Source organism: Neofelis nebulosa, chromosome 3 (assembly GCF_028018385.1).
Source record: "Neofelis nebulosa isolate mNeoNeb1 chromosome 3, mNeoNeb1.pri, whole genome shotgun sequence".
In the NCBI taxonomy this organism is placed as follows: Eukaryota; Metazoa; Chordata; class Mammalia; order Carnivora; family Felidae; genus Neofelis; species Neofelis nebulosa.
In genome coordinates, this window is record NC_080784.1 from 36,040,836 (window position 1) to 36,066,057 (window position 25,222).

The following is a 25,222-nucleotide window of genomic DNA, read 5'->3' on the forward strand; positions in this document are numbered from 1 at the left end:
TTGTAGTGTGTGTGTTTTAGATTGCACAAGTGTGCAGAGACCTAGGTGTGGAGGAATCCGTAACACGCAAACAAATACCATATTGTTGTAAATAGAAGTCAACCCTAAATATGCCCCTCTGCCTTCTGACCTGTGCCTGCCCTTCTGTGAAGCGAGAAGAGGGTGGAATTGAGAGACCAGGCACATGGTTTTAAATCCCAGCAAAGCCATTCGCTTGTTCACAATGACTGGCATTTATTGATCACTTGACATGTACAGGGTGCTATTCTGAGCCATCTATTAACTCACTCAATTTGTGTAACAATCCAAGATAAAAGCATTGTTATTATCATTATCTCTATTTTATAACGGGCCCGAGGCCCAGAGAGTTTAGGCAACTTGCCCAAGTCACACAGCGACTGAGTAGGATTCACATCAATCACTAAAGTGTATTGCCTCAGACAGATCCTCTAATCCCTCTGAGCCGCAGTTTCTCCAAGGGTAGACTCAGAATGGTAATCTCCATTTGAAGGAGTTTCCCATGCAGTGGGCCCTTGTTTCCAGTAATGTGACTCTGGCCACACCAAATCATGGCCTTCACTGACTGGGACCCAAGTCACCTGCAGCCTCCAACCCCAACATTCAGCCCTTGCCAAGTCATCATTCTTTTCAACTACCACCACCACCATGAAGGCTTACCCTCCCACCCCAACCCTTCCCCATTCTGCATGGAAGTATTTGGTCCCTCACCTGAATTCCCATAGCCAGCGTGTCACATTGTACTGTAGTTGTTTACACATCTGTCTCCCTTGTTAGTTTGTGAACCGTTCAAGGACATCTTTGTATAGACAGTGTAGGATGTAGCCCCAGGTAGCTGAACTAGTTGAAGGAATGAGGACCTTTGGCCTGAACAAAAGGTATTTGTGAGGCTATGGTAACTGCCTTCAAATGTCTGAAAGGCTGCCATGTGTAAGAAGGACAGGACTTGTTCAATGCAGTTCTTGAAGAAAGAACAGGATCAAGCGTGAGTTGTAAGGGCCAAGTTTTGGGCTCCATAAGACATAGCCCTTTCTATCAATCTGAACTGTACTTGAATGAGTCACGTCCCGAGGAAGTGAGGGACACCCATCACTGGGAGCCCCATGGAGACACTGGACAGTTGCTGGCTAGGTTTGCTGTAAAGGAAACTCTGCCCCCAATTCCTTTCAGTATTTCAGAGTTCTGTAATCAGTCACATTTCCAGGTAAACATAGTCTCCCTGGGGACATGAAAGAGAGAGAGAGAGAGAGAGAGAGAGAGAGCGCTATATCTGTGCATGCCCCAGTGTCCCCAGGCTAGACTGGAGGTGCCAAGGAGTTCCATCTCTCTGGGTGCAGGCAGCTGGAGATGGGCTATTTGGAGGAAATCCTCTGCCTGTCAAGGTAACTGCTAGTCCAGAGACCACTGGGAACAAACACTGAGGCTATTTGTTCACAGTAACAAATCTTGACCCATGGACCTTGCTTCACAGTCTTAAACACTTTTAATTCACTTTATTTTTAGAATAACCCTGTTGTGTGAGACACATATTATTGCCATTTTGCAGATCAGTACACTGGACCTGGGTAAGAGTAAATAACTTACCCAAACACATCCAGAGAACAACCGGGGCTAGAATCCAGGTCCTGTGTCATTTACTTGAGTAATCTCACAACATCAAGATGCCTTTCTGAAGATCAGCCTCTGACACTCACTTTTAAAACCAGCACAGTAAACTGATGTGTGTTTTAGGTAGGAATGTGTTTGGGTCCAAGGAAGAAAATTCCCTCCCACAGGAACTGAACAGGTTTATTTGTTTCATGCAGCAAGTTGAGGGGCCAGGCAGATTCAACACCTCAAGGACCCAGATTCTTTCCATCTTTCTGTTTCACCATCCTTACCACATAGGCCTTCAACTTCATGCTTGTCCCCTCTTTGTCACAGGATGGCTGCCACACATCCAACATCACATTCACATTCCACGCGGGAGGGAGGGGAATGGGTAGAGACAAAAGAGCCTGTGCCTTTTATTCAGGAAGATATCCCTGCCCAGGGACTTTCTCCTACATCTTCTTGGTCAGAATATGGCCCCCGCTTAGTGAAGGAAACACTGGGAAATCCAGTATTGCAGCTTTAGAGCCTCTGCAGTAGAGAAAAGCAAGGAAGAGGGATAGCTGATCCATAGTGACTACACAACACCTTTTCCAAATTGTATCAAAGCATGACATGAGCCCCAGTTCCCAGTCTGAGGTGCCTCTGTCACACAGCTCAGGAAGTGTCTTTGTGAGCAGCTATGGAGAGAAAGGCTGTCCCCCTGGATGCCAGCCTGAAATGTGAGTCTATTCCTGGGGATGAAAGGCTTTAGGCTCAAGGGGCAACACCCGAACTGCATCCTGGCGGGACCATCAGCCCTGGTGAGGAACAGCTGTTACACTCAACCTCCCCCAGGAAGAAGGCTCTTAACTAGATTTCCCATACAGAACTTTGTGGGGGAGGTTCAAACACAACCAACCCACCATGGGCTAAATTTGTATTCCAACCAACATCATAATGAATAGTGGGAGCGGAGGGTGAGTTGTGTTTGTGACTTCAGCTTCTCGATTTGGTGCTTGAGCCCCTTAATCTTCAGGGCCTCAGGCACAAGAGACTCCAGCAGGTCAGGGGAGGCTGTCCTCTTTACATGGAGGGCGCACGCTCTTCTCTGAGAGTGCACTAAGTAAGAGGAAAGAAGCCTGGATTTTAGTCAGTGGCAGATTTGATCAGGGACCTGGGAAACCAGACTTTAGGATTTTAGTTCTCACCCTTAAGTCTACATTAGTGTCACCTGGGAAACTTCCAAATTGACACCAATGCCTTGACCCCATTCCAGACCTTTAAGTCAAGGTCCCAGCCTTGGTAGCTTTGAAAAGCTCCCCTAGTGATTCTAATATTTACTGGGGTAAGAGCTACTGCCTTGGAGAAGATGGGTCTTCACTCAAGTTGACCACAAAACTTAATCATATCAGGTCAGCTCAATCTCCCACTCAAGGACAAGCAAGTGCTGTAGGCAGCCAGCCACATCCATAATCCTATCTGAAAATGACAGAAATGCAATCCTGGTTACTCCCCAGTTTGCTGTAGTCTCCAGGTGGGCTTGGTGACTCTCTGAGTCAAGGAGTCGAGGACCCTGTTGTAAAATGTACTTGGGATTTGTTTTAGTCAGCTATGATAAGGCATGCAGATGGAAATGATGGTCATGAAGGAAGGTGTTTATACTCACAGATCCCTAGAGACAGGAGTCATGGCATACCACACAGGGCCACATGGGAAAGCATCAGGGTCTGTCAGGAGGCAGAAGGAGTGAGGAGAAAGCGTGGGTGAGAATCTTCACTATAATTTTCATGAAGGAAACAAAATGGGTAAGGGAGGATAGTCAGGGTAGATGGGTTTAGGATTGGCTAGTTTGAATAGTTCCAGTGGGCTCTGGGGCATAGGAGCTGCCCCTAGTTGTCTGGTCCCTGGCCCTGGGGTGAGTAGGGAAAGGGGACAATGGCTCAGCCCGATCAAGGAGGTGGTGAAGGGCATGAGCTCTGGGCTGACAGGCTTGCATTTGAAGAGCATGCTCTAAGGTGAGTGTTTGCTGTCCAGGAAGTGGCACCCCCTCCAGGGTCAGCAAAGCTTTAGATGTTAAAGTATCAGAAAAGAAAAAACATGATGAACATAAGCACTGTCTTCTCAGTACTACCAGGACTTGGGACTATCTACCCAAATCTTGTCATTTTCTGTTCAAATACTTTTCATTTCTCCTCTCTGTGAAAGGCAGGCACACATACTCATTGAATGGCAAGGTGGAGGGAGAGGGCCTTGAGACTCAAGGATGCACCCCCAAATCAGCCCCTTTCCCCAGGGAATCTGCACTACAGAGAGTGTGGCTTGCTGGCCTACTCTGGGAATAACCACTCTTAAGCCATGTGACCCATCCCCCACATGATCAGCTGTCACTGTGCCCACTCAGATCCACCCTCCCCCCAGCACCTGCAAGCATTTCATCTCTAAGCCCTGTGTCTGACCATGTCACCTCACACCCCCATTTACAAATCTTATTGGCATACATGACCTTGCCATCTGCCTCATCACCTTTGCTGGCTGCCTCTGATGCCCTCCAGGCCTTGGCCCTCGACCTTGGGGACTCTGGGTTCCAGACATAGAATAACTCGCTCCCCCCTTCCACATCTCTGTGGCTTTTGTGCATGCTGTTTCTTTTGCCCGGCATGGCTTTGCTCCTGGACAGATCTTCCATTCACCGGGACCCTGCTCAGAGGCAACTTCCTCTATGAGGCTATCTTTGGTCACCCCAGGCAGAGTTAGTCACCTTCTCAGGTTGGCTTCCGCAGCAGTAGCAGTGTGCCTGCTTAGAGCACAAGGGTACTTACATTATTTGTACAGGCGTCCAGTGCCCCATGAGACCGTTGTCTCCTCAGAGGCAGAGGACATGTCTCTCTCATCTCTTATCCTCAGCCCCTCTCATGTTGCTTAGTACATGGTGAGGGCTCAGTTAATGCTTGCTAAATGAATGAATGAATGAATGAACGAACAAACAAGTGAACAATTGAACCACCTGGGCCAGGTACAATATTCGTTTCATGTATTCATTCAAAAATATTTATTGAGTGTCTTCTATGTGCCACACATTGTAATCTGGGGGAGATATAATTGAGCAGAGACAGACACCATCCCTGCTTCCAAGGAGCTTATAATCCTGCGGAAGACGTAGACATTAATCAAAACGTGTGCCAATGAATGGGTTATTGACTGTAAACTGCAGAGAGTGTCTGAGGGAAAGAAACGTGAGCATGTTTAACAAAGAAACTTAGCATGGAACAGGAGGAGGGGGACCTTTCTCCAGAGAAGTCACCATGAGCTCTGAAGTATGAATAGGAGTTCACTAGATTAAAGAAGGTGGGCTGGGAATGAGGAAGCATTCCAGACACAAGGAGAACATATGCAAAGGCGGTGAGTGGGAGGGAGCATGGCAGACCCTAGAAATAGGAAGGCCCGTGAGAGCAGAGTAGAGTGCAAGGGGCATGTGCACAAAATGACAAGGAGAGGTGGGCAGAGGTCAGATTATTCAAGACCTTGTGAACACATTAAGGTTGTGTGGAAAGCCAGTGAAGGATTTTAAGCACCAGGATCATATGATCTTCCTTGTGTTTTGAAATGATATTCTGGATCCAGGTGGAAAATTGATTAGGGAGTCAAAGCGAATATGAAGAAACCATTTAGGAGGCTATTACAGTAGACAAGAAGAAAGATGATGGCAGCCTGGGCTGACGTGGTGGTGGTAGAGAGGAGGGGGAGTGGGTGGAGTTGAGAGATGTTTGGAAGGAAGAATTGACAAGACTGCTGGTGGATTGGAAGCTGACTCCTGGGCTTCTGGTTTGCAATAGCAGAAGGGGGTGCCTTCACTCATGCAAACAGAAAACTCTGGAAGACCAGCAGTGTTGTTGGGCATGATTAGCATGAGGTGCTTTGAAACAGCCACAGGGAGAGAAGTGGGTCATGGTGCATAGGGTCTGGAGCTCAGAGGAGAACTGGGGGTCGGAGGATAAACATGGCTGTGGTTTGAGACTACTGTGAAGGAGGTAAGAGTGACAGATCTTAGAGAGCTTAGGATCCAGCCATGAGGAAAACGAGCCATGGGGAAGAGAATGGCATTCACAGAAGGCATTTCAGTAAGGAAGAGGTGGCCCACCTTGTGATGTGCAGCTGAGAGGAACGCCAAGTATGATGAGGTTTGGAGAGTGCCCACTGCATTCGGTGACACTAGCAAGGGCTATAGCAGAAGCATCGGGGCAGAGTGGGTTAAACAATATATGGGAAGTCCCAGGGATGAAAGTACAGCACAGGGAATACAATAGTGCTGTATTAACTCTGTATGGTGACAGATGGTGACCGCACTTACTGTGGTAAGCACGAGTAACGTATAGAACTGTTGAATCACTTTGTTGTACACATGAAACTAATAGAGTGTTGTATGTCAACCATACTTCAATAATTTTTTTTTTTAGAAAGAGTAAGTGGGAAGTAAGGAAGAGGAGATGGTATGTGTTGACAACTTTTCCATGGTGTTTGCCTATGAAGTGGGGGAGGAGGTGAGCACAGGGAGATAGTCAATATACTGGGAGCAGGGACAGTCACCAATGGTCAGGATGCCCTTTGAGGTCAAAGACTAGTCCTGGTGGGCACAGTTGAAGAAGTAAGCTGAACAGAGAGGAGGTTGTGGCCAGAATTTGTGAATTTTGGAGATGGAGCAGCTTCGGATGATGAGTTTCAAAGTGTGACTGTTGATGGTTGAGATAGAGAAAGAGAAGATTGTCTGAGATAGGGAGGCACGGGAACCAGAGTGGCCACGGCCCTGGACGGATGTTCCACAGGTTTGCTGAAGTCACTGTGATGACAGCAGGATGTAGGGAAGAAAAGATCATGAGCAGGTACCAGTGACTTTGATGAGTGAGGAGGAGCAACCATGAGCTCATAGGTGACAGCAAACAGGACAGAAAGAGAATGTATGGTTGAATGGCCTGAGCCACAAAGAAGGACGTGGCAACAGGGAGCAATGACACCTCCTGGTCTACTGACCCTGGGATTTGTGGGGCATAAGAGAACACACACCAGTACTTGAGAGTGCTGAGGGGAAGGGGCCCTCCAGGTGAGGTTCAGGCAAAGGCAAGGAAGTAGAGCAATTTATGGAGAGACAGAGGACAGAGGGGAGATGTGTGTTACTCAGTGGCATTTTTGCTGGGCAGAGTGGAAGTGTCTGAAGGTGGAGGAGGAGTGAGGACTGACTCTCAGGCAAAGAAGAAAAGAGTAGTTAGGGCATGATGGTGTGGTAGAGGACCAATGGCTGGGAAAGAGGTCAGGGGGAGAGGCTTTGGCTGTTTTCAGGATGGGACGCAGGGGAGATTGGGGCTCAAAAGTCTCTCTCAGCATGGGCAGTGAGGCAGGGGACAGAAGACTTGGCTCACTAGGCTTGGGGGCGTCAGTGTCAGTGGGTGCTTTCTGCTCACCTGGATTGTGGTGACTATCTGTAAGGCTGACCTTTCCCTGCTGGAAGAATCAGTGTCACCGGTGAGCTACAGTTAGTAGACAACCCTAAGTACAGATGGTAGCCGAGGGCAGAAGCCAGAGGTTCAAGGATAAGGCATATCTAGCTCTGTCCCCTGTTCAGAGTAGAGTTCAAAGTCAATAGCCTTGTCTTCTCACTTTCCTTCCTTCTTTTCCACTCTCTCTACTGCTCCCATTTCCCCTAACCCCCAGTTGGGATACACCTATTAAAATTCCTTCTGGAATAACAAGAAGAATTACAAAGGCACAAAGCTTTCTACAGACATTTCACCAAAGATATAGGAATAGTCAGTAAGGACATGAAAAGATGCTCAACATCACTGGTCATTGGGGGAAGTGTAAATTAAAAACATGATGAGATGCCACTTTACGCCTGCTAGAATGGCCACAATCTAAAAGACAGACAGTAACAAGTCTTGGGGAAGATGTGAAACCCTCAGACACTGCTGGTCGGGTTGCACAGCGGTGAGACCACTTTGGAAAACAGTTTGGTAGTTTTTAAAAATGTTAAACATAAATCTACCTTATGACCTAGCAACTCTACTGCAGATATTTTCCCAAGAGGATTGAAAACAAATACCTACACAAAGACTTGTAGCAAATGTCCATAGCAGCATGCTTCATAATAGCCAAAAAGTAGAAACAACCCAAATGTCCATCAACTGGAAACATGAGATGCATATCAACATCCATATGATGGAATACTATTTGGCAATAAAAAGGGATAAAGCACTGATACATGTCACAACATATTTGAACCTTAAAAACATTATGCTGAGTGAAAGAAGCCAGGCACAAAAGATTACGTATCATATGATTCCATTTATATGAAACGTTCAGAAAAGGCAAAAAGGAGATTCTAGAGACAGAAAGTAGATTAGTGGTTGCCTAGAGCTGGTTGGAGAGAACAGGGAGTAACTGTAAATGGCACAAGGTTTCTTTTTGGGGTGATAAAAATGTTCTAAATTTAAATTGTGCCGATAGTTGCACAGCTCTGTTAATTTACTAGAAATTTTTGAAATGTATGCCTAAAAGGAGTGAAGTTTGTAGTATGGAAATTATATTTCAATAAAGCTGCTTTAAAAAATTTACCTGGACAAGGGCACCCAGGTGGCTCAGTCGGTTGAGCGTCCAACTTTGACTCAGGTCATGATCTCATGGTTCGTGAGCTTGAGCCCCACATCAGGCTCACTGCTGTCAGCATGAAAGCTGCTTCGGATCCTCTGTCCCCACCTCTCTCTGCCCCTCCCCCGCTCGCATTCCCTCTCTTTCTCTCTCAAAAACAAATAAAACTTAAAAAAAAAATTTTACCTGGACAAGTACAGATGTAACTCTGCTTCTCTATTGGCACCATCACCTGGAGGCACCGTGATTTTTTTAACGTGACTTCCCACTCCTTGCTCACGTCCTGTGCCATGGAGCCCATGGCCCAGTCCATCAATTGCCCTTGACCTAAGTGCCCCCCACACATGGAATGAGGATTCCTGAGCTCTCCCTGCTGCAAAGGGACAAGGCCATTACCTCTCAGCCAGTGAGAGAGGGACTAGAGGCTGATATCTCCAAGATAGTACTCTATGATTGCTATACATTTCACTTTGTTTTACAATTTTAGTTTATTTTTAGCAGGTTGTACAGTTGGCCCTTGAACAATGCAATCTTGAATTGTGCAGGTCTGCTAATCCACAGATGATTTTCAGTAAGTAGAGTACAGGGCTGCACATGTATTTTCTCTCATGATTTTCTTCATCGCATTTTCTTTCTCTAGTTTCACATAAGAATACAGTATGTAATACATGTAACATACAAGATGTATGTTCACCAGCTGTTTACAGTAGTGGCAAGGCTTCTGGTCAACAGTGGGCTATTAAGTTGGGGGCAGTGAGAAGTTATACATGAATTTTCAACTGCTCAGAAGTCACCCCAACCCCGTGTTGTTCAGAGGTCAACTGTATGTTCACATGGATCAAAACCTGAAATAGTAGAACTGGCATGTATAAGAGACCTCCATCCCATCTCTATATCTCATCTGCCCCATTACCATCACCACTTGCGTCCTCTGTTAGTTTTTTGGGTTTTTTTTTTTTTTTTTTTTTTTTTTTTTGCTTTTAGGTATCCTGAGCCTGGGTGGCTCAGTTGGTTGAGCATCCAACTCTTGATTTCAGCGCAGGTCATGATCCTGGGGTCATGGGATCGAGCCCCACATCAGGCTCTGCACTCAGCCTGTTTGGGATTCTCTCTCTTCCTCTCTTTTCTGCCCCTCTCCCTGCTCGTGCTCTCTCTCTCTAAAATTGAAAATAAATAAATAATAAAATAAAATATCCTTCCAGAGCTTGTTTATACAAATACAAGCCACCGTAAAGAAATATCTTATTTTCTCTTTCTTCTGTAAAAGCGAGCTCCTAGATACACTGCTCTGCAATCCTGCTTTTTTCACTTAATTTATCTTGGAGGGCTTTTCATATCAGATCTTAGAGATCTTCATTGTTTTTAACAGCCATAAAGCATTCCATTGTGAGTATGTGCCAGTGTTTATTAACCAATCCCCAACTGATGGACACTTGAGTTATTTCCTACTTTTGCTATTACTATTCAGCTCTGTCTGGAGCTGAAATGAATACTTTATATACAAGTTATTTCATAAATGTGCAGATATCTTTAGAGGGACAAAAATCATAGACATGGGATTGCTGAGCCTAAAGGTAGATTGCCCCCACCTTGCTTCCCCATAGCAATGCAGGAGGCTTCCCCACAGCCTCGCCAGCAGAGCATACTATCAAAGTCTGAGATTTGCAGAATGTTTGACAAGGATATTGATTCCATCTTGCTTTCTTCAAGTAGAACTGCTTTCTGTTTTATTTTTAAATTTTATTCTGTTGTGGGAAGAACATGAGATTTACCCTTTACCAGATTTTGAAGTGTACAATACAGCATTGTTAACTACAGGCACAGTGTTGTTCAGAGCAGATCTCTAGAACTTATTCATCTTGCGAACTCAAACTCTGTACCCGCTGAACAGCTACTCCCCATTTCCCCCTCCCCTGACCCTGGCAACCACCGTTCTACTCTACTTATATGAGTTTGACTATTTTAGATACCTCATATAAATTGAATCACACAGTCTTTGTCCTTCTGTGACCGGCTTATTTCACTTAGCATAATGTCCTCATGGTTCATTCCTTTTGTTATAAATGACGGGAACTCCTTTTCTAAGGCTGAGTAATACTCCATTATATGTATAGACTGTAATGTCTCTAGCCATTCATCCACCGATGGACATGTAGGGTTTTATTTACATCCTGGCTATTGTGACTAATGCTAGGACCAACATGGGAGTGCAGACATCTCTTTGAGGCCCTGATTTCAATTCTTTTGGATAAATACCAAAGCGGGACTGTTGGCTCATTTAAACAGGATTAGTTTCACATGATATCTAGACACCTCGGAATCCACTGAATGGATGTTAGAATCTGAAGGTGAGTAGACCATCTATTAGTCCCCTCCTTTTCTAGGAATAAGCCAGAGAGGAGAAAGACTTAGCTAAGATCCCAAGCCCGCAGTGCAGCAAGCAGGTCTGTGTGACACCCCCAAAGAAGTACAGAACAGTTTCATCATAGGCAAGAAGACATGTGGCAAGTACAACAATCTCTGGAGACAAATCCATTGTTGAAAGTATTGACTGCACATTCTTCTCTTTAGGCCGCACCTAGAAGATGGACCACCATGGCCAGACGTTAAGGTCATGTGCCAAGAGACTGGTTCATCTCTGTCACCCCACCTTACACCAGCCTGTCGGCTCCAAGGACCGGCAGAGAACAAGCGAGGGCCAAGTCAGACTTCCAAGGAGTCTAGCTATGAACCACGCTCTTGAATAGCCTGTTTCCCAGTTTATCTGCTGAACATCACCCCACCTCTTAAATATTTGCTAGGGAGCTTCTGTTGGCAATTGGGGTCTTTGATCAGCACGGGAGTTTTGACCTGCTACATTTCTGACCTGGGCCGGTTCACCCCTCCTTAGGCAACCTGGTGGTCCCCGCTCCCGGGAGGTCATCATATTGATGCCAAACTTAGTGCGGACACCCGGTCGGCATAGCGCACTACAGCCCAGCACTCCTGGGCTCAAGCGATCCTCCTGCCTCAGCCTCCTAAGTAGCCAGGACTACAAGCACGCGCCACCGCTCAGGCACAATTGGGGTCTTTGAAAGGGCTGAAAACCAGCTCCCTGATTGCACTGAGAGAGAAGGTATAAGACCATCACCACAGAAGCCCTCTCTTCCCTGCTAAGTTTTAGAAGAGGTCTGCTATGGGGTCGCTTAACAGGGAGGGGATCTAGGGTAAAACCTCAGGATGTAACCACCTCAGACAGAACTGTGCAGCAGGGACTCACCCACAAAGACCAGTCTCCTGGTTCACCACTTAAAGAAGCAGACACCAACGGGGGCGCCTGGGTGGCTCAGTCGGTTAAGCGTCCGACTTCAGCTCAGGTCACGATCTCGCGGTCCGTGAGTTCGAGCCCTGCGTCGGGCTCTGGGCTGATGGCTCAGAGCCTGGAGCCTGCTTCCCATTCTGTGTCTCCCTCTCTCTCTGCCCCTCCCCCACTCATGTTCTATCTCTTGCTCTAAAATAAATAAACATAAAAAATAAAATAGAATAAAATGATTCATTTAAAAAAGGGGGAAATTTGAGGCGCCTGGGTGGCGCAGTCGGTTAAGCGTCCGACTTCAGCCAGGTCACGATCTTGCGGTCCGTGAGTTCGAGCCCCGCGTCAGGCTCTGGGCTGATGGCTCGGAGCCTGGAGCCTGTTTCCGATTCTGTGTCTCCCTCTCTCTCTGCCCCTCCCCCGTTCATGCTCTGTCTCTCTCTGTCTCAAAAATAAATAAAACGTTAAAAAAAAATTAAAAAAAAAAAAAAAAAGAAGCAGACACCAGTGTGGGAGAGCTTCAGGTGGGGGTCCAGAGGGGCAGTGAGGAGCCGAGGGGGGAGGGAAGGAAAAGTAGCCTGCCATAGAAAAGAATTCCTCTGGGCATTGTTTGACCAGAAGAAAAATAGGGTTTAATGATGAGAAAATCATTTTAGAGGATATCATTCACACTATTCTGCAGCTTATTTCACCTTCTAGTATATTTTAGATATTTTTCCATATTAAAAAATCATTTTTTCTATGTGTAAAAACAATGCATTTTATTGCACAAATTGGAAAATGCAGAAAAATACAAAGAAGAATATAGTTCATAATTATCCCATCACTTAGAGATAGCCAACGTTTTGGTTCTGATTTTTCTGGTCCTCTTTCCATAGAGGGGTATATATAGTTTTCCATGGAGGGGTATGATACAGTTTTTGGTTAACAAAGACAATGAAATCATATTTTACATAAGATTTTGTAACATACCCATTGTTTCCACATACTCTGGGAATAAATATAAAAAGTATATATGTCCATTTTGTAGGCAAAATAGGATTTTAAAATAATTTGCATATCTTTGATTACTAATGAAATTGAATATTCATGTTTGTTGATCATTTGTGTTTCTTATTTTATGAATTGCCTACTCCTGTTGCTTATGTATGCCTCTATTGGGTTCTTATTCTCTTTCTTATTGATTTAAAAAGTACTTTACATATTAAGGATATTAATCCTTTATCATAGATCTTGTAAATATTTTCTCCTAGCATTGTCTTTGAATTTTATTTTGCTTCCTTTTTTTTGTCATATAAAAGTTTCAAAATTATATCTAGTTAAATATATCAATCTTTTCCTTCATGCCATTTACTGTTAACAGTTTGGTGTGTACTTTTCCAGACATTTTCTATGCATATGCAAATATATCTATAAATATATATATAGTTAGATATATAAAGTTTTCCTGCACATTTTAGATGATATCATTCACACTATTCTGCAGCTTATTTCACTTACTAGTATATTTTAGATATTTTTCCATATTAAAATATAAGGATCTAATTCCAACAGAGTATTCCATTATATGAATTTAGTAAATTTCATTAAATCAGTTTTTAAAGATTTTTTTTCACTTTCACATTTAAATCTGAAAATTTTTTGGCATATGAGAGAAATAGAGACTGAAGTTTATTCCACATGGTGACCCAGTTGTCCCAGCAGCACTTATAAAATAATCTATCCTTTCTCCACTTGTTTGATAATTTTATCATATATTAAACATCATATCTTTCGTTAAAGCTTGATCACCTATTAAATACACATATATTAAAGACATGGATTTCTGTCTAGATTTTCTACTTTGCTTCCACTGCTTGTTTGTTCCTAATCAACACCACATTGTTTGAATTATTGTAGCTTTATAATATATTTTAATATCTACAGAATCAATACCACTTCCCTGTTTTTCAATATTGCTTTGGCTAATTTTTTTCTTTTTCTGAACTTTAGAATTATTCCATGAAGTTCCCAAAACATCTCTTTAGGATTTTGATTAGAATTGTATTAAATTAGGTAATTAATTGAAGGATATTAACACATTGGCAAATGATTATTCCTTTTCTTTCTTTTTTTTTTTTTTTTGAGATGGTTGGGGAGGGAGTGTGCAGCACACATGCAGGAGGGGGAGGGACAGAAGGAGAGGGAGAGAGAGAATCCCAGGCGGGCTCCACGCCCAGCACAGAGCCCAATGTGGGGCTAGATCGCACGACCATGAGATCATGGTCTGAGCTGACATCAAGAATCAGAGAATCAAGAGTCAGGTGCCCAACCAATTGAGCCACCCATGCGCCCCCTGCAAATGATTATTTTAATTTAAAACCATAGTTGGGGCGCCTGGGTGGCGCAGTCGGTTAAGCGTCCGACTTCAGCCAGGTCACGATCTCGTGGTCTGTGAGTTCGAGCCCCGAGTCAGGCTCTGGGCTGATGGCTTGGAGCCTGGAGCCTGCTTCCGGTTCTGTGTCTCCCTCTCTCTCTGCCCCTCCCCCGTTCATGCTCTGTCTCTCTCTGTCCCAAAAATAAATAAAAAACGTTGAAAAAAAAATTAAAAAAAAAATAAAACCATAGCATGTCCCCATATCTATTCAAGTTTTCTTTTTATGCTTATCAGTAGTGTTTTGGTTTCTTTGTCTAAGTCGTGGATTTTTCATCAGGTTTATTGCTAGATATTTTATAGTTTTTATTACAATTGTAAAATGGCATTTTAAAAGTATATTTTCTGTTATTAATAAGTACTGATTTTGTGTGCATGTCATAAAAACTCATTACTGAATATCAGTCTAGTTGTTTCCAACTGATTCTTTTGGATTTCTCATGTAAGCAGTCATGTCACTTGCAAAATAATAATATAATAATAATAATAGTAATTAAAAGACAAAGAGCAGGGACACCTGGGATGGCTCCGTCGGTTAAGCGTCCGACTTCAGCTCAGGTCATGATCGCACAGTCCATGAATTTGAGCCCCGCGTCGGGCTTTGTGCTGACAGCTCAGAGCCTGGAGCCTGTTTCAGATTCTGTGTCTCCCTCTCTCTTTGCCCCTCCCCTGCTCATGCTCTGTCTCTCTCTGTCTCAAAAATAAATAAAAACATTAAAACAATTTTTAATAATAATTTTAAAAAAGACAGAGGATAGATGTTATTTCTTTTAGAGTATTTACACTTTTTTTCTTTTTATTTTCTTATTGCTTTGGCTCCCTATTCTTGGGAGTATCAGTTGTACAGTTTTTCCTCTGGAATTCCATTGGAATCACACACACACACACACACACACACACACACACACACACACACAGGCTCTTTGGGATATGATCCTACTTTGCCCCTAATATTTTCATCTGATTATCCTTTCTTCTGAGTTCTTAGAATTTCCTTGGACTCTATCTTCAAATTCTCTCATTTAATTTTCTATAGCACCTAATATGTGGTTCAGTGATTCTTTAGGATTTTAACACTCAACAGTGTTTTTATCTCTAACCTACTCTTTGGCAAGTTGCCGGATCCCCCAGTTGTTGCAGCACACACTGCTTGTGGTCCTCTCCCTGGATGGCTGTGTTTTATTGATCCCACCCCACTCCTTCTTCAACAGCCCCACCCCTCGGGGTCCCCAGTTCCACCCTACCCATTCTTCTATTCTCACTGTACCTGTTCTCCCTGACAGGCTCATCTGTCCTCACGCCCACTACTCACATGCTTAGTCGTGAGAGAGCTCCTACCTCAGAGCTCCATGTCAGAGATGTCTCTGCCTACATGTTTTAACACCAAACTCACTGTCTCCCAAATTTGTTACTCCTAATATTCACGGCACCATGGTCAGCTAGTTGCCCACGATAGAATGTCAGGGTCATCCTGAACATCTCCCTCTCCTCTATCTGCCCTATCCAGTCACTTCACACTGTTGATGGGACAACACAAATGCCTCTTTCTGTCTTTATCACTACCACTCACATTTTTAAGCTCTTGCAATCTCTCTTCAGGGTATCCCAGTTGTCTTTTTTCTCTCTCTCTTTTAGTTTTTTGCTCAGTGTTACCATGCGCCTTCCCAAAGCACACATTTAATCATGTCAGTCATCTATTCAGTTTCGGTGGGTCCTATTGCAAAACAAATTATCTAAACAACTTAGGACATGTAAGACTGTTTATTATCTTGTCCCAGTAACCTTTCAGCTTTGTCACCTGCCATTCCTTTCCAGATGTCTTATGTCCCAGCACACCAAGATTCTTGCCATTCCGCAAACATCCTCATGCCTTTGCACAGACCCTTCCCTTTGTCTACAGAGTTGTTTTCCTGACCCTTTACCTGCTTATTCTTCAAGATCAAGTTCAAAAGACAACTCGGTGTGCCTGGGTGGCTCAGTCGGTTAAGCATCCGACTCTTGATTTTGGCTCAGGTCATGATCTCACGGTTTGTGAGTTCAAGCCCCACATCAGCCTCCATGCTTGTCGTGCAGAGCCTGCTGGGGATTCTCTCTCTGCCTCTCTGCCTCTCTCCCTGTCTCTCTAAGTAAATAAATAAATAAATAAATAAAAACTTCTTTAAAAAGACAACTCTGTGAAGGCTGCCTGGACTCCTGAGGTAGAGAGGTTTAGGCTCCCTCCTCTGTACTCCCTTAATAATTGGTAAATGTTTCTCTACTCAAGCATTCGCATGTTGTTCTACAACTATGTCTGTGTCTGTCTCTCCCTTCAGATCAAGAGGAGCCCCAGCTCTTCTCTTTGTACTTTACTCACATCTTACTCTCCCACTCCCTTCTCATCCAGACTACTGAGCAGTCCGAGTCCCTATCAAGCGAAACCCACCTACCACTTATTTCTCAACTGCACTTTACCAGTTCAAAGCACACAGATGTGGAATGCAATATTACCTAGTAACCTTACCACAAACCTATGGTATAGTCAGTTTCTCACTTTCCAAAATGACTATTTCACACCTTCTTCTTTGTACCCAAACCTCCTATAATCCCTATTCCCCTGATGACCTTGCCTCTAATTCACTGAGAAAATAGAAGTAATCAGAAGACAATTTCCCCATTCCTCACCATCACATTTTCCAGTTCCCTTGCATCTGAACCTGTATCCTCTGTGTCTACCAGAGGCCGGTCCCTCCACTTTTGCTCTGGATCCTGTCTCCACCCACCTTTCCAGAGTCTTGGCTTGTGCAGTGATCCCTTTTTTCCTCTGTCATCTATATCTCCCTTTCTTCTGGATTATTTCCACTGGCCTGCTGACATGCTTGACTATCATCTGTCTCCTAAAAAAAATAAAAACAATTAAAAAAAATCTCTTGGCTCTTCTTTCCCATCTAGTAATAGCCACTCCATGTCTCAGCTGACCTTCACACTAAAATTATCATCCCGTCTCATCTCCACCTATTCCAATCAAACCTCAGTCCTTTCTACCTCACTGAAACTGGTCTTGCCAAGTTAACACTGTTCCCACGTTGTCCAATCACATTGTCACATCCGTGTCTTCATCTTGCCATACCTTTCAGCATCATTGAACACAGTTCACCACCTCCTCCTTTGGGAAACACTTTCTGGCTTGGCTTTCATGATCCCTACTCTTCAGGTGTGCCCCCCCCACCCCAGATTCAGTCTCCTTTGTCAGATTTTCTTCTTTTCTAAACATTAGCTGTTCTAGAATCTGGTCCAGAGACTTCTTTTCTGCCCCATGTCTAACCTACCCATGAAGAATCTCATTATTTTATGGGTTTAGGACTGTCTATATGTCAGTGACTCCAAAACTTACATGTCTACTCCTCATCTCTCCTCTAGACTCCAGACTCTGACTTATATACTTGATTATCCTTTTCAGAAGTAATTCCAACTTAATATGTCTAAAACAGAAATCTCAATACCCTCCTTCAAACAATCTCATTGCCAAGTCTTTTATGTCACTAAATGGCACCATTCACCCAGTTGCTCAAGCCAGAAACTCATGAAACACCCTCAGATTCTCTTTCCCCACCCTCTACTGTCCCACTGTCCCATCCATCCACAGATTTTATCGATTCTCCCTAAAAATACTTCCCCAATCCATCTACTTGTTTCTAGCTCTATTGCTACCATTCTAGTCCAATATACCACCATCCTTCACTAAGACAACAGCCTCCTGACTGGCCTCCTGGCTTCATCTGTTACCTCCCGCTCGCCATTCATTCTTCATCCAGCCACCAAAAAATCTTTGAAAAACATAAATCAGGGGCACCTGGGTGGCTCAGTCAAGTGTCTGACTTCAGCTCAGGTCATGATCTTGGAGAGCTTGTGAGTTTGAGCCCCACATATGGCTCTGTGCGGACAGCTCAGAGCTTGGAGCATGCTTTGGATTCTGTGTCTCTCTCTCTCTCTCTCTCTCTCTCTCTCTCTCTCTCTCTCTGCCCCTCCCTGGCTCATGCTCTATCTCTCTCTCTCTCAAAAATAAATAAACATTAAAATATTTTTAAAAACCCATAAATCAGAGCGTATCACTCTCCTGGTTAAAACCCTCCATTGGTTCTGCATTGCACTTAGAATAAAACCCTCCTCCTCACCCTACCAAGGTCTACCAAGCCTTCTGTGGGCTCTCAACCACCTCTCCAAACCTGCCGTGTCCATTCTCTCCATTGCTTGCTCCTAACCACATGATATTTTTTTTTAATGTTTATTTATTTTTGAGAGACAGAGACAGAGCACGAGTCGGGGAGGGGCAGAGAGAGGGGGGACACAGATTCTGAAGCAGGCTCCAGGCTCTGAGCTGTCAGCACAGAAGCCAATGTGGGGCTCAAACTCACAGACCGTGAGATCATGACCTGAGCCAAAGTCAGAAGCTCAACCCACTGAGCCACCAAGGTGCCTCCCACATGGTATCCTTTCTGTTCCTCGAATGCTTGCTTTTTCCCATCTGAAGGCCTTTGTAGCAGCTGTTTGCCCTTCTTGGAACGCTTGCTCCCTCTCATCACACTCTATTTTGTTTTAATCATAGTACTGATCACAATTGGGCATTTCCTTGTGGTTTTGGTTTGTTTGTTTTTTGAGTTAAAAAAAAAATCTGTGTCTCTTACTGAGAATAAAAGCTTCCTGAAAGCATGGCTCACACTGTCTTGTTCTCTGTTGGATGCCTAGCCTATAGAACAATTTCTGGCACATAGTAGGTGTTCAGAAAATGCTTTTTGAAGGGATGAGTGAATGAGTATTCCTTGCAATTGATACAATTCCTGACACAGACTAAGTTCTCCTGTGTTTGCTGAATTAATAGATAAGTTCCTCCAGCTATATTGTGAACCCCTCCCCGACTCGTGCTCTGTCTCTGTCTCTCTAAAAATAAATAAACATTAATTTTTTTTAAATTTCTGCTTCCATCACAGCACTTAGCATGATGCTAGGGACTTCTGGATGCTTAGTAACTATGCTTGTTTGATTTATTCTTCTTCATAAAGGGAAAGCCAGGCTTTTCAACTATCTACTTAATAGACTTCATTTGTCTGAGAGTAAACACGTAACATAAGAGGAATGGCACAAGAATGAGGATGGACTGGGTAGGGGTTGGTCAGCCCCTCGTGGCTGGAATAGAGATAAAAGGAGAGTGTGCACCTTACAGCTTTCCTATCAGAATTCTAGTCATGGTGCTACATTTCTTTGTGATGAATCTGTTCCAGGGTGCAACCTACATCCTGGTGATGGTGGATCCAGATGCCCCTAGCAGGTCTTCCCCTAAAGCTCAATTTTGGAGACATTGGCTGGTAACAGATATCAAGGTAAGCAGGCCAGAAGGCGCTTTCTGATTCACTTGGGCTTATAGCTGGAAGATTACCGTTCTGGGCAGTTTTCAGCTCTCATTCAGGAGGGCTGGGGACTCAGGTTGCCCCCTACACTCAGCTGTCACAGCCCCTTCCAGGTTTTATAACACTTTTGAAAAAGGTCCAGGATCAGTGGTGCACAGGTAAACCAGGTGGGGAGAGCCCTAACTTGTAGTGTTTGCTGATTTCTATGGTGTAAATACTTCCACCATGGCCAATTTCAAGTTACTGATGATTTAACAGTTAACTCAGATTTTCTGAAAATTTAACAGTGGCTCCAGCACACCACCACGAGGGGCCTGGATTCGGAGGCACAGGGGTGACTGTGTGGTCCAGGTGGCAGAGCCGGCAGGGAAAGTCCTGCAGGGGGTCCTCCTGATGGGCTGAGGGGCAGTCTCCTTTTCTTTGTACAGAAACAAGTGGCCTCCCCTCATCTGTGTCCCTTGGCCATCACATAATTGCGAAGGAGTCTGGCTCATCCTTTCTGGAGTAGGTCTGAGGAACACAGATCTGGAGGGTTGGTAACGGGCATTATGTAGGGTGGGGGGGAGGCTGTATTCCCAAACAAGTTTTGGAGACCCCAGGCTACACTGTATTAATCACATTCCTCACTGACGGGTTTTTTAGTGCTTTTAATATTCTAATGTACACTATATAATCTGCATTTATTTTCCAGCCTCATTTGCCTAGTGAATCTTTTGTTCATGAGCGCCTGGCCGCACACTTTGGGAAAATCCATGCTAGCTTCAGCCGTTCATGCATCTGTGCCTAGAGAGTTCACAGACAGCCTTTGCATAGTCATCAAGCCGTAAGATAGTGGGAACCTAGGGGCACCTGGGTGGCTCAGTCTGTTAAGCATCCAACTCTTGGTTTCAGCTCAGGTCATGATCTCGCAGTTTGTGAGTTCGAGCCCTGTGTTGGGCTCTGTGCTGACTGCACGGAGTCTGCTTGCAAGTCTCTCTCTCTCTCTCTCTCTCTCTCTCTCCCCCTCTCTCTCCCTCTCTGCCCCTCCTTCTCTTCCTCTCTCTGTCTCTCTCTCTCAAAATAAATAAAAATAAACTTAACCAAAAAAAGATAGTGGGAACCCAGAACTAAAAGACTTAAGTCTGGATCTAGGTTTGACAGGTTCCCAAATTCATCATCTCTATTAAGTCACTCGGAGTCCCTCCGGGTATTTCATCTTTGTCTGTAAGATGGGAACCATGTTACCTCCTCTATACGGTTGTCGCAAGAATCCAATGAGAGAGCATACTGAGAGCACTTTGGAAAACAGAGAGCACCACAAATGTAAGGAGTTTGTGTTTTTCCTTCCCCCACTGTGGGTCAGAGGAAGGGGTATCAGTGTGAACTATCCATTGATTCTCCTGAGCAAGGCAAGGGCTCTCACAGCCCCTAGAGTCAGGGGCTGGTGGGAGAAGCTATCCTGTCAACCAACCCCTGCCCAATGACCACAGGCCCTTCACGGGGTGCTTAGGTAGACAGCCCATCCTCAGAGGCAGTCCTGGCTACACACAGGCTTGAAGGAGCCCCCTCCAGGGAGGCCTCCAGCAGGCTTTTTGGACAGTGCCTGAGCCAGGCTCCTGAAGGAAAGCAGGAACATTGCTTCAACACACTTCCCCTGGCCAACCACCCGTCAGCCTGGTAAAGAGCCTTGGAAACACCATAAACGTGCAAAGGGGCAGAGCTGGGGGATTTTCATGCCATCAAGGCTGGGAGAGAAGCTGAAGGCACAAAAGGGAAAACTACTGGATCCGGCCCCAATCTAGAGCATTGCCAGTTTCTATACTTGGGATTCCCAGGCAGTCATAAGGGGGAGAAACTCTCAAGAAAGGAGTACTGCTCCAGACATGACAAGTGTAGTGCAGCTCTTCACACACCGGGCTGTCCATAAGAGGGTTCTACTGGGCAGTTCTGAGGCAGATTTCAGAAACCGTGGTGGATGGGATAATTTCAGCATTGAGGGCACCTTGGGGCCATAAGACTGCCTCTCTTCCAAGCCTGAAGCCCCCCGCCCCACCCACTGCCCTCACCCCAGTATGCACTCAGGACAGTTCTCTCACAGAAGCTTTGCAGGGCAGACATGGGTTCTCAGCAGCCCAGCTGAGAAGCAGAGCAGGTGGCAGGTGGCAGGTGGCAGGTGGCAGCTGTCCGGCAGGACCGCTAAGCCGCAGAGCTTATCAGGGCCACCTGCCCGGGTGTGGCCCCCAGCCTTCCCGCTCAGACCGGAGGAGGCTTGGGTTTCAGGCACATTTTCACCCACTTTCCCTGATCCAAGTGTCCAGCAGGAAGCAGCAGCTCTTGTCAGCTGTATCCACTCAGCCTGCCCACCAGCCCCCAGATTCCTTTAGCTGCATGGCCAGTATGAAAACCAGGCTCACTTAGGTCTCAGGCTGTGGCTCTTGGCCAAAAAAAGCGATGGCTCTAATCAAACCCAGAAGCACTTCCTTTGTGTTGGCGTTAGCTGAGGCTGAGTAGGTCTCAGACATTACAGCATGTTCAAATCCACTGGTGAATGTTTTAAAATGCAGATTCCCAGGCACCACTTCCATCAGTCTGGAGAGAACGAGGCATACAAGTTTAACAGGTCTCCAGAAGGAATTTAGCCAATCGAAGGAAGACCACAGAGTTCAGTCTGAATGCTTTGGTCATTGTTATCACCCATCTGGGAGCAATTTTCAAGTGACAATCATTTTCAACCCTTCCTTTTGATCCCCATGATCAGGGCATGTGAACTAGGCATTATCCCCATTTTATAGGTGGGAAAGCAAAGCCTGGAGAGGTTGGATGATGCAGTCTCTCAGCTAGGTGGGTCTTCATTCCAAGGCCCCCAACTCCAAACTGCACACCCTTCTGGCCATACCACATGGTCTGGTTCACACTACATCTCTCCCATCAGCTCCATGGTGGCAAGAGGCATGCCACCTTGCCCTCTCTGTAAGATGGCAAACGTAATCTCTGTGGTTCTCCTACCATTCCAGGGCTCTCCTTCTGGTTCCCTCTTATGGACAGATGCTTCCAGGGAACCTCCCCAAAGACTGCTATCTTGGGAAATCAAATACACCTGGCTAACATTCAAACCCTTCAGGAATTCTCATCCTTAATATGTTGGGCTAAACGTAAACCCAGTGGGGTGCTTGGGTGGCTCGGTCGGTTGAGCACTCAACTCTTAATTTCAGTTCAGGTCATGATCTCATGGTTCGTGGGATCAAGCCCCATGTCAGGCTCTGCACTGAGCTTGGAGCTTGCTTGGGATTCTCTCTCTCTCTCTCTCTCTCTGCCTCTCTCTTTCTCTCTATTCTCTTTCTCTCTGCCCCCTCTCCCCTGCTCATGCTCTCTAAAATAAAAAACTAAAAAGTGAGTCCTATATATTATCATTACCCTCAGCAGTAAGTGGCCTCAACAATAAGGCACACCATGGGGCGCCTGGGTGGCACAGTCGATTAAGCGTCCGACTTCAGCCAGGTCACGATCTCGCGATCCGTGAATTCGAGCCCCGCGTCAGGCTCTGGGCTGATGGAGCCTGTTTCCGATTCTGTGTCTCCGTCTCTCTCTGCCCCTCCCCCGTTCATGCTCTGTCTCTCTCTGTCCCAAAAATAAATTAAAAACGTTGAAAAAAAAATTAAAAAAAAAAAACAAACAAAAAAAAACCAATAAGGCACACCATAAAGTCACTACAGACATAAAGTGATGATGGTCCTGTGATTCACAGTGACCACAGAGGTGGAACCCAGGCTGGCCTTGATATTAGGAATACAAACCTAACTGCGTGGTGGGTGGGCCATGGCCATGGGAGCCCCTCAGTAAGGACAATTTGGGGGCCATCTATCCAGGTGGAAACAGAAATAATTTCTCAGGAATACAGGAAACATCTGCAGCTCCCTGCCCTAAAGAGAGGCTGGCAAGTGTCTACTATAGGGTGGGATAAAGCTCTAGACCCCTGGACAACTTGTACAAAAACCAGAGAGAAGTCCACCAGGAGGAAGCAGGCATTCATGTTACCCTTTGTTCACTTAATTCAACAAATATGGGTTGGCCATTGTTTGCAAGCATAAAGGCAAGGACTCTGGAGCCAGACCACTGGGCTCCAATCTGACAGTATAGCTATGTGATCTTGGGGGACAGGGTACTCAACCTGTCTTTCAATATGCTCACTTTAAAAGTGGGGATACCAATAGCCCCTGCCTCCTCACCCTGTTGTTATGGAGTTCAGATGAGTTGTTTTAAGTAAAGAGCTTAGAACAGTACCCAGAACACATAGCGAGCTGTATGTATCGTTGGTGGCTGTGATGTTACCCTTACTGCTCCTAAGTCAGGCACCAACACTGGCACTGGGGTTAGAGATGCAAACACAGCAGGGGAAGTCTCCGCCTTCTATGGGTTTCTACTCTAGTGAAGCAGAGGAAGGAGGCTGAGGCACAGGGGCTCTCTCAGGGAGGAACTGGCCACAGCCGCGGGTTCCTATCAGCTTGGAGACAGGACTGAACGTCAGACCTCGAACCTGGCCCGACCAGGACAGGCAGGGACTGCTGCAAGCAGCATGCCATCCTTCTCCGCCCCCTCTTTGAAAAATCTCTCATTGAACAAAAGATTTCCAACAGAGCATTGACACACAACGTTTCTCTCCCTGCCATGTCCTCAGCTTTTCCTTTAAGATGTTCTTGAGTTCTGATTCAATCGAACTAATAGTCTTCATGCTAAAGCCTAATTAAGATATCAATTAATTTGCATCATTCATTTCAGAAGAAAAGCTTATTGGTTCATCTTCTGTTTGTCTCTGAAATTAGTGCTCAGGGCTTTTCATGCAGATATTTTCATTAGACTTTTTATTGTTAATGGGAATATTGAACACAGGAAGATGGTATATTAATACCTTCCACAAAGAATATCATGATTGGTGACAAAGAACACTAAGAACAATTAAGGAGACAAGAGTGCCTTTTTTCTTCCAAAAAAGAAAATCTTCCTAGAAACCGTCAATGATTCTAAAATTCGCCCTGAATCTCTTTTTTGTTTCAAGAAAGAAAGCGAAACGGCAAGTTCATGTTTCCCTTTCATTCAGTGCCCTCAACCTTTGGCAGCTGTAAGCACAACCAATTCTGGATAGAATTAAAAGGACTTCTAAGGGTCCATTATTCTGTCTACTTTTCTGTAAGGTTGAATTTTTCCATAATGAGAGCTTGTTTCCTAAAGGACCTCTAAGTGTGTTAGGTGAATAAGATACATGGGAAACCAAGTAAAGCGGGCAAATATCTTAGCCTCTTGCCTTCCAGTTATGCGGTTAGCACAGGCCAGGACACCTCTGCTTGAATCGTCGACCCCACTACTGAGTGATCTCAGGCAGCTTACTTGACCTTTCTGAGACTGCAGCTTCTTGTTTGTATAACTGACATAAATCATTAGGCTTCAGGGTTGAGATAGGAAGAGGAAATTACATATGCAAAGAGGGGAAGCCTCCCTAGAGAGAGGCACTACAGAAAATGGCAAATTTATCCTGCTCCTAACCAACTGAGCAGCAGATCCTGTAGAAATTTGAATATACTCTGTGTGTGTGTGCATGTGTGTGTGTGTATGCGTGTAGTATCAGAATATTATATATATATATATATATATATATATTCTGATATTATATAGATTCCAATTCCAAATAGATATACTCTGAAGCAAGCTAATGATAATACACGGAAGAAGAATAAACAATCTTTATCAGAACCACAAGTTCTGATGAAGAGATCAAACCAAGGAAATGGAATTAATTAGTTACTTTCTTTAGACCTATATTTTCAGTTTTGCAATGATATTTGTGCACTTGGCCATGCGTGCTTTGCCCTGTATTGTGAGGGTCCATTAATTTAAGTAATAAACACCTACAAGGCATGGCTTATGCTCTCTAAAGAT

The 25,222-nt window shown here is 44.8% G+C and overlaps 1 protein-coding gene across 4 annotated transcripts in view; it reads left to right on the top strand.

Annotated features, from left to right (window-relative positions):
• Nucleotides 1-25,222, top strand: part of PEBP4 (phosphatidylethanolamine binding protein 4) — a 215,013-nt gene that overhangs the window by 99,942 nt on the left and 89,849 nt on the right. For all 4 annotated transcript variants that reach the window (XM_058720332.1, XM_058720333.1, XM_058720330.1 and 1 more), the window contains one exon: nucleotides 19,187-19,285. In XM_058720332.1, coding sequence (XP_058576315.1) covers nucleotides 19,187-19,285 — 99 coding nt within the window. The remainder of the gene's footprint in view (nucleotides 1-19,186; nucleotides 19,286-25,222) is intronic.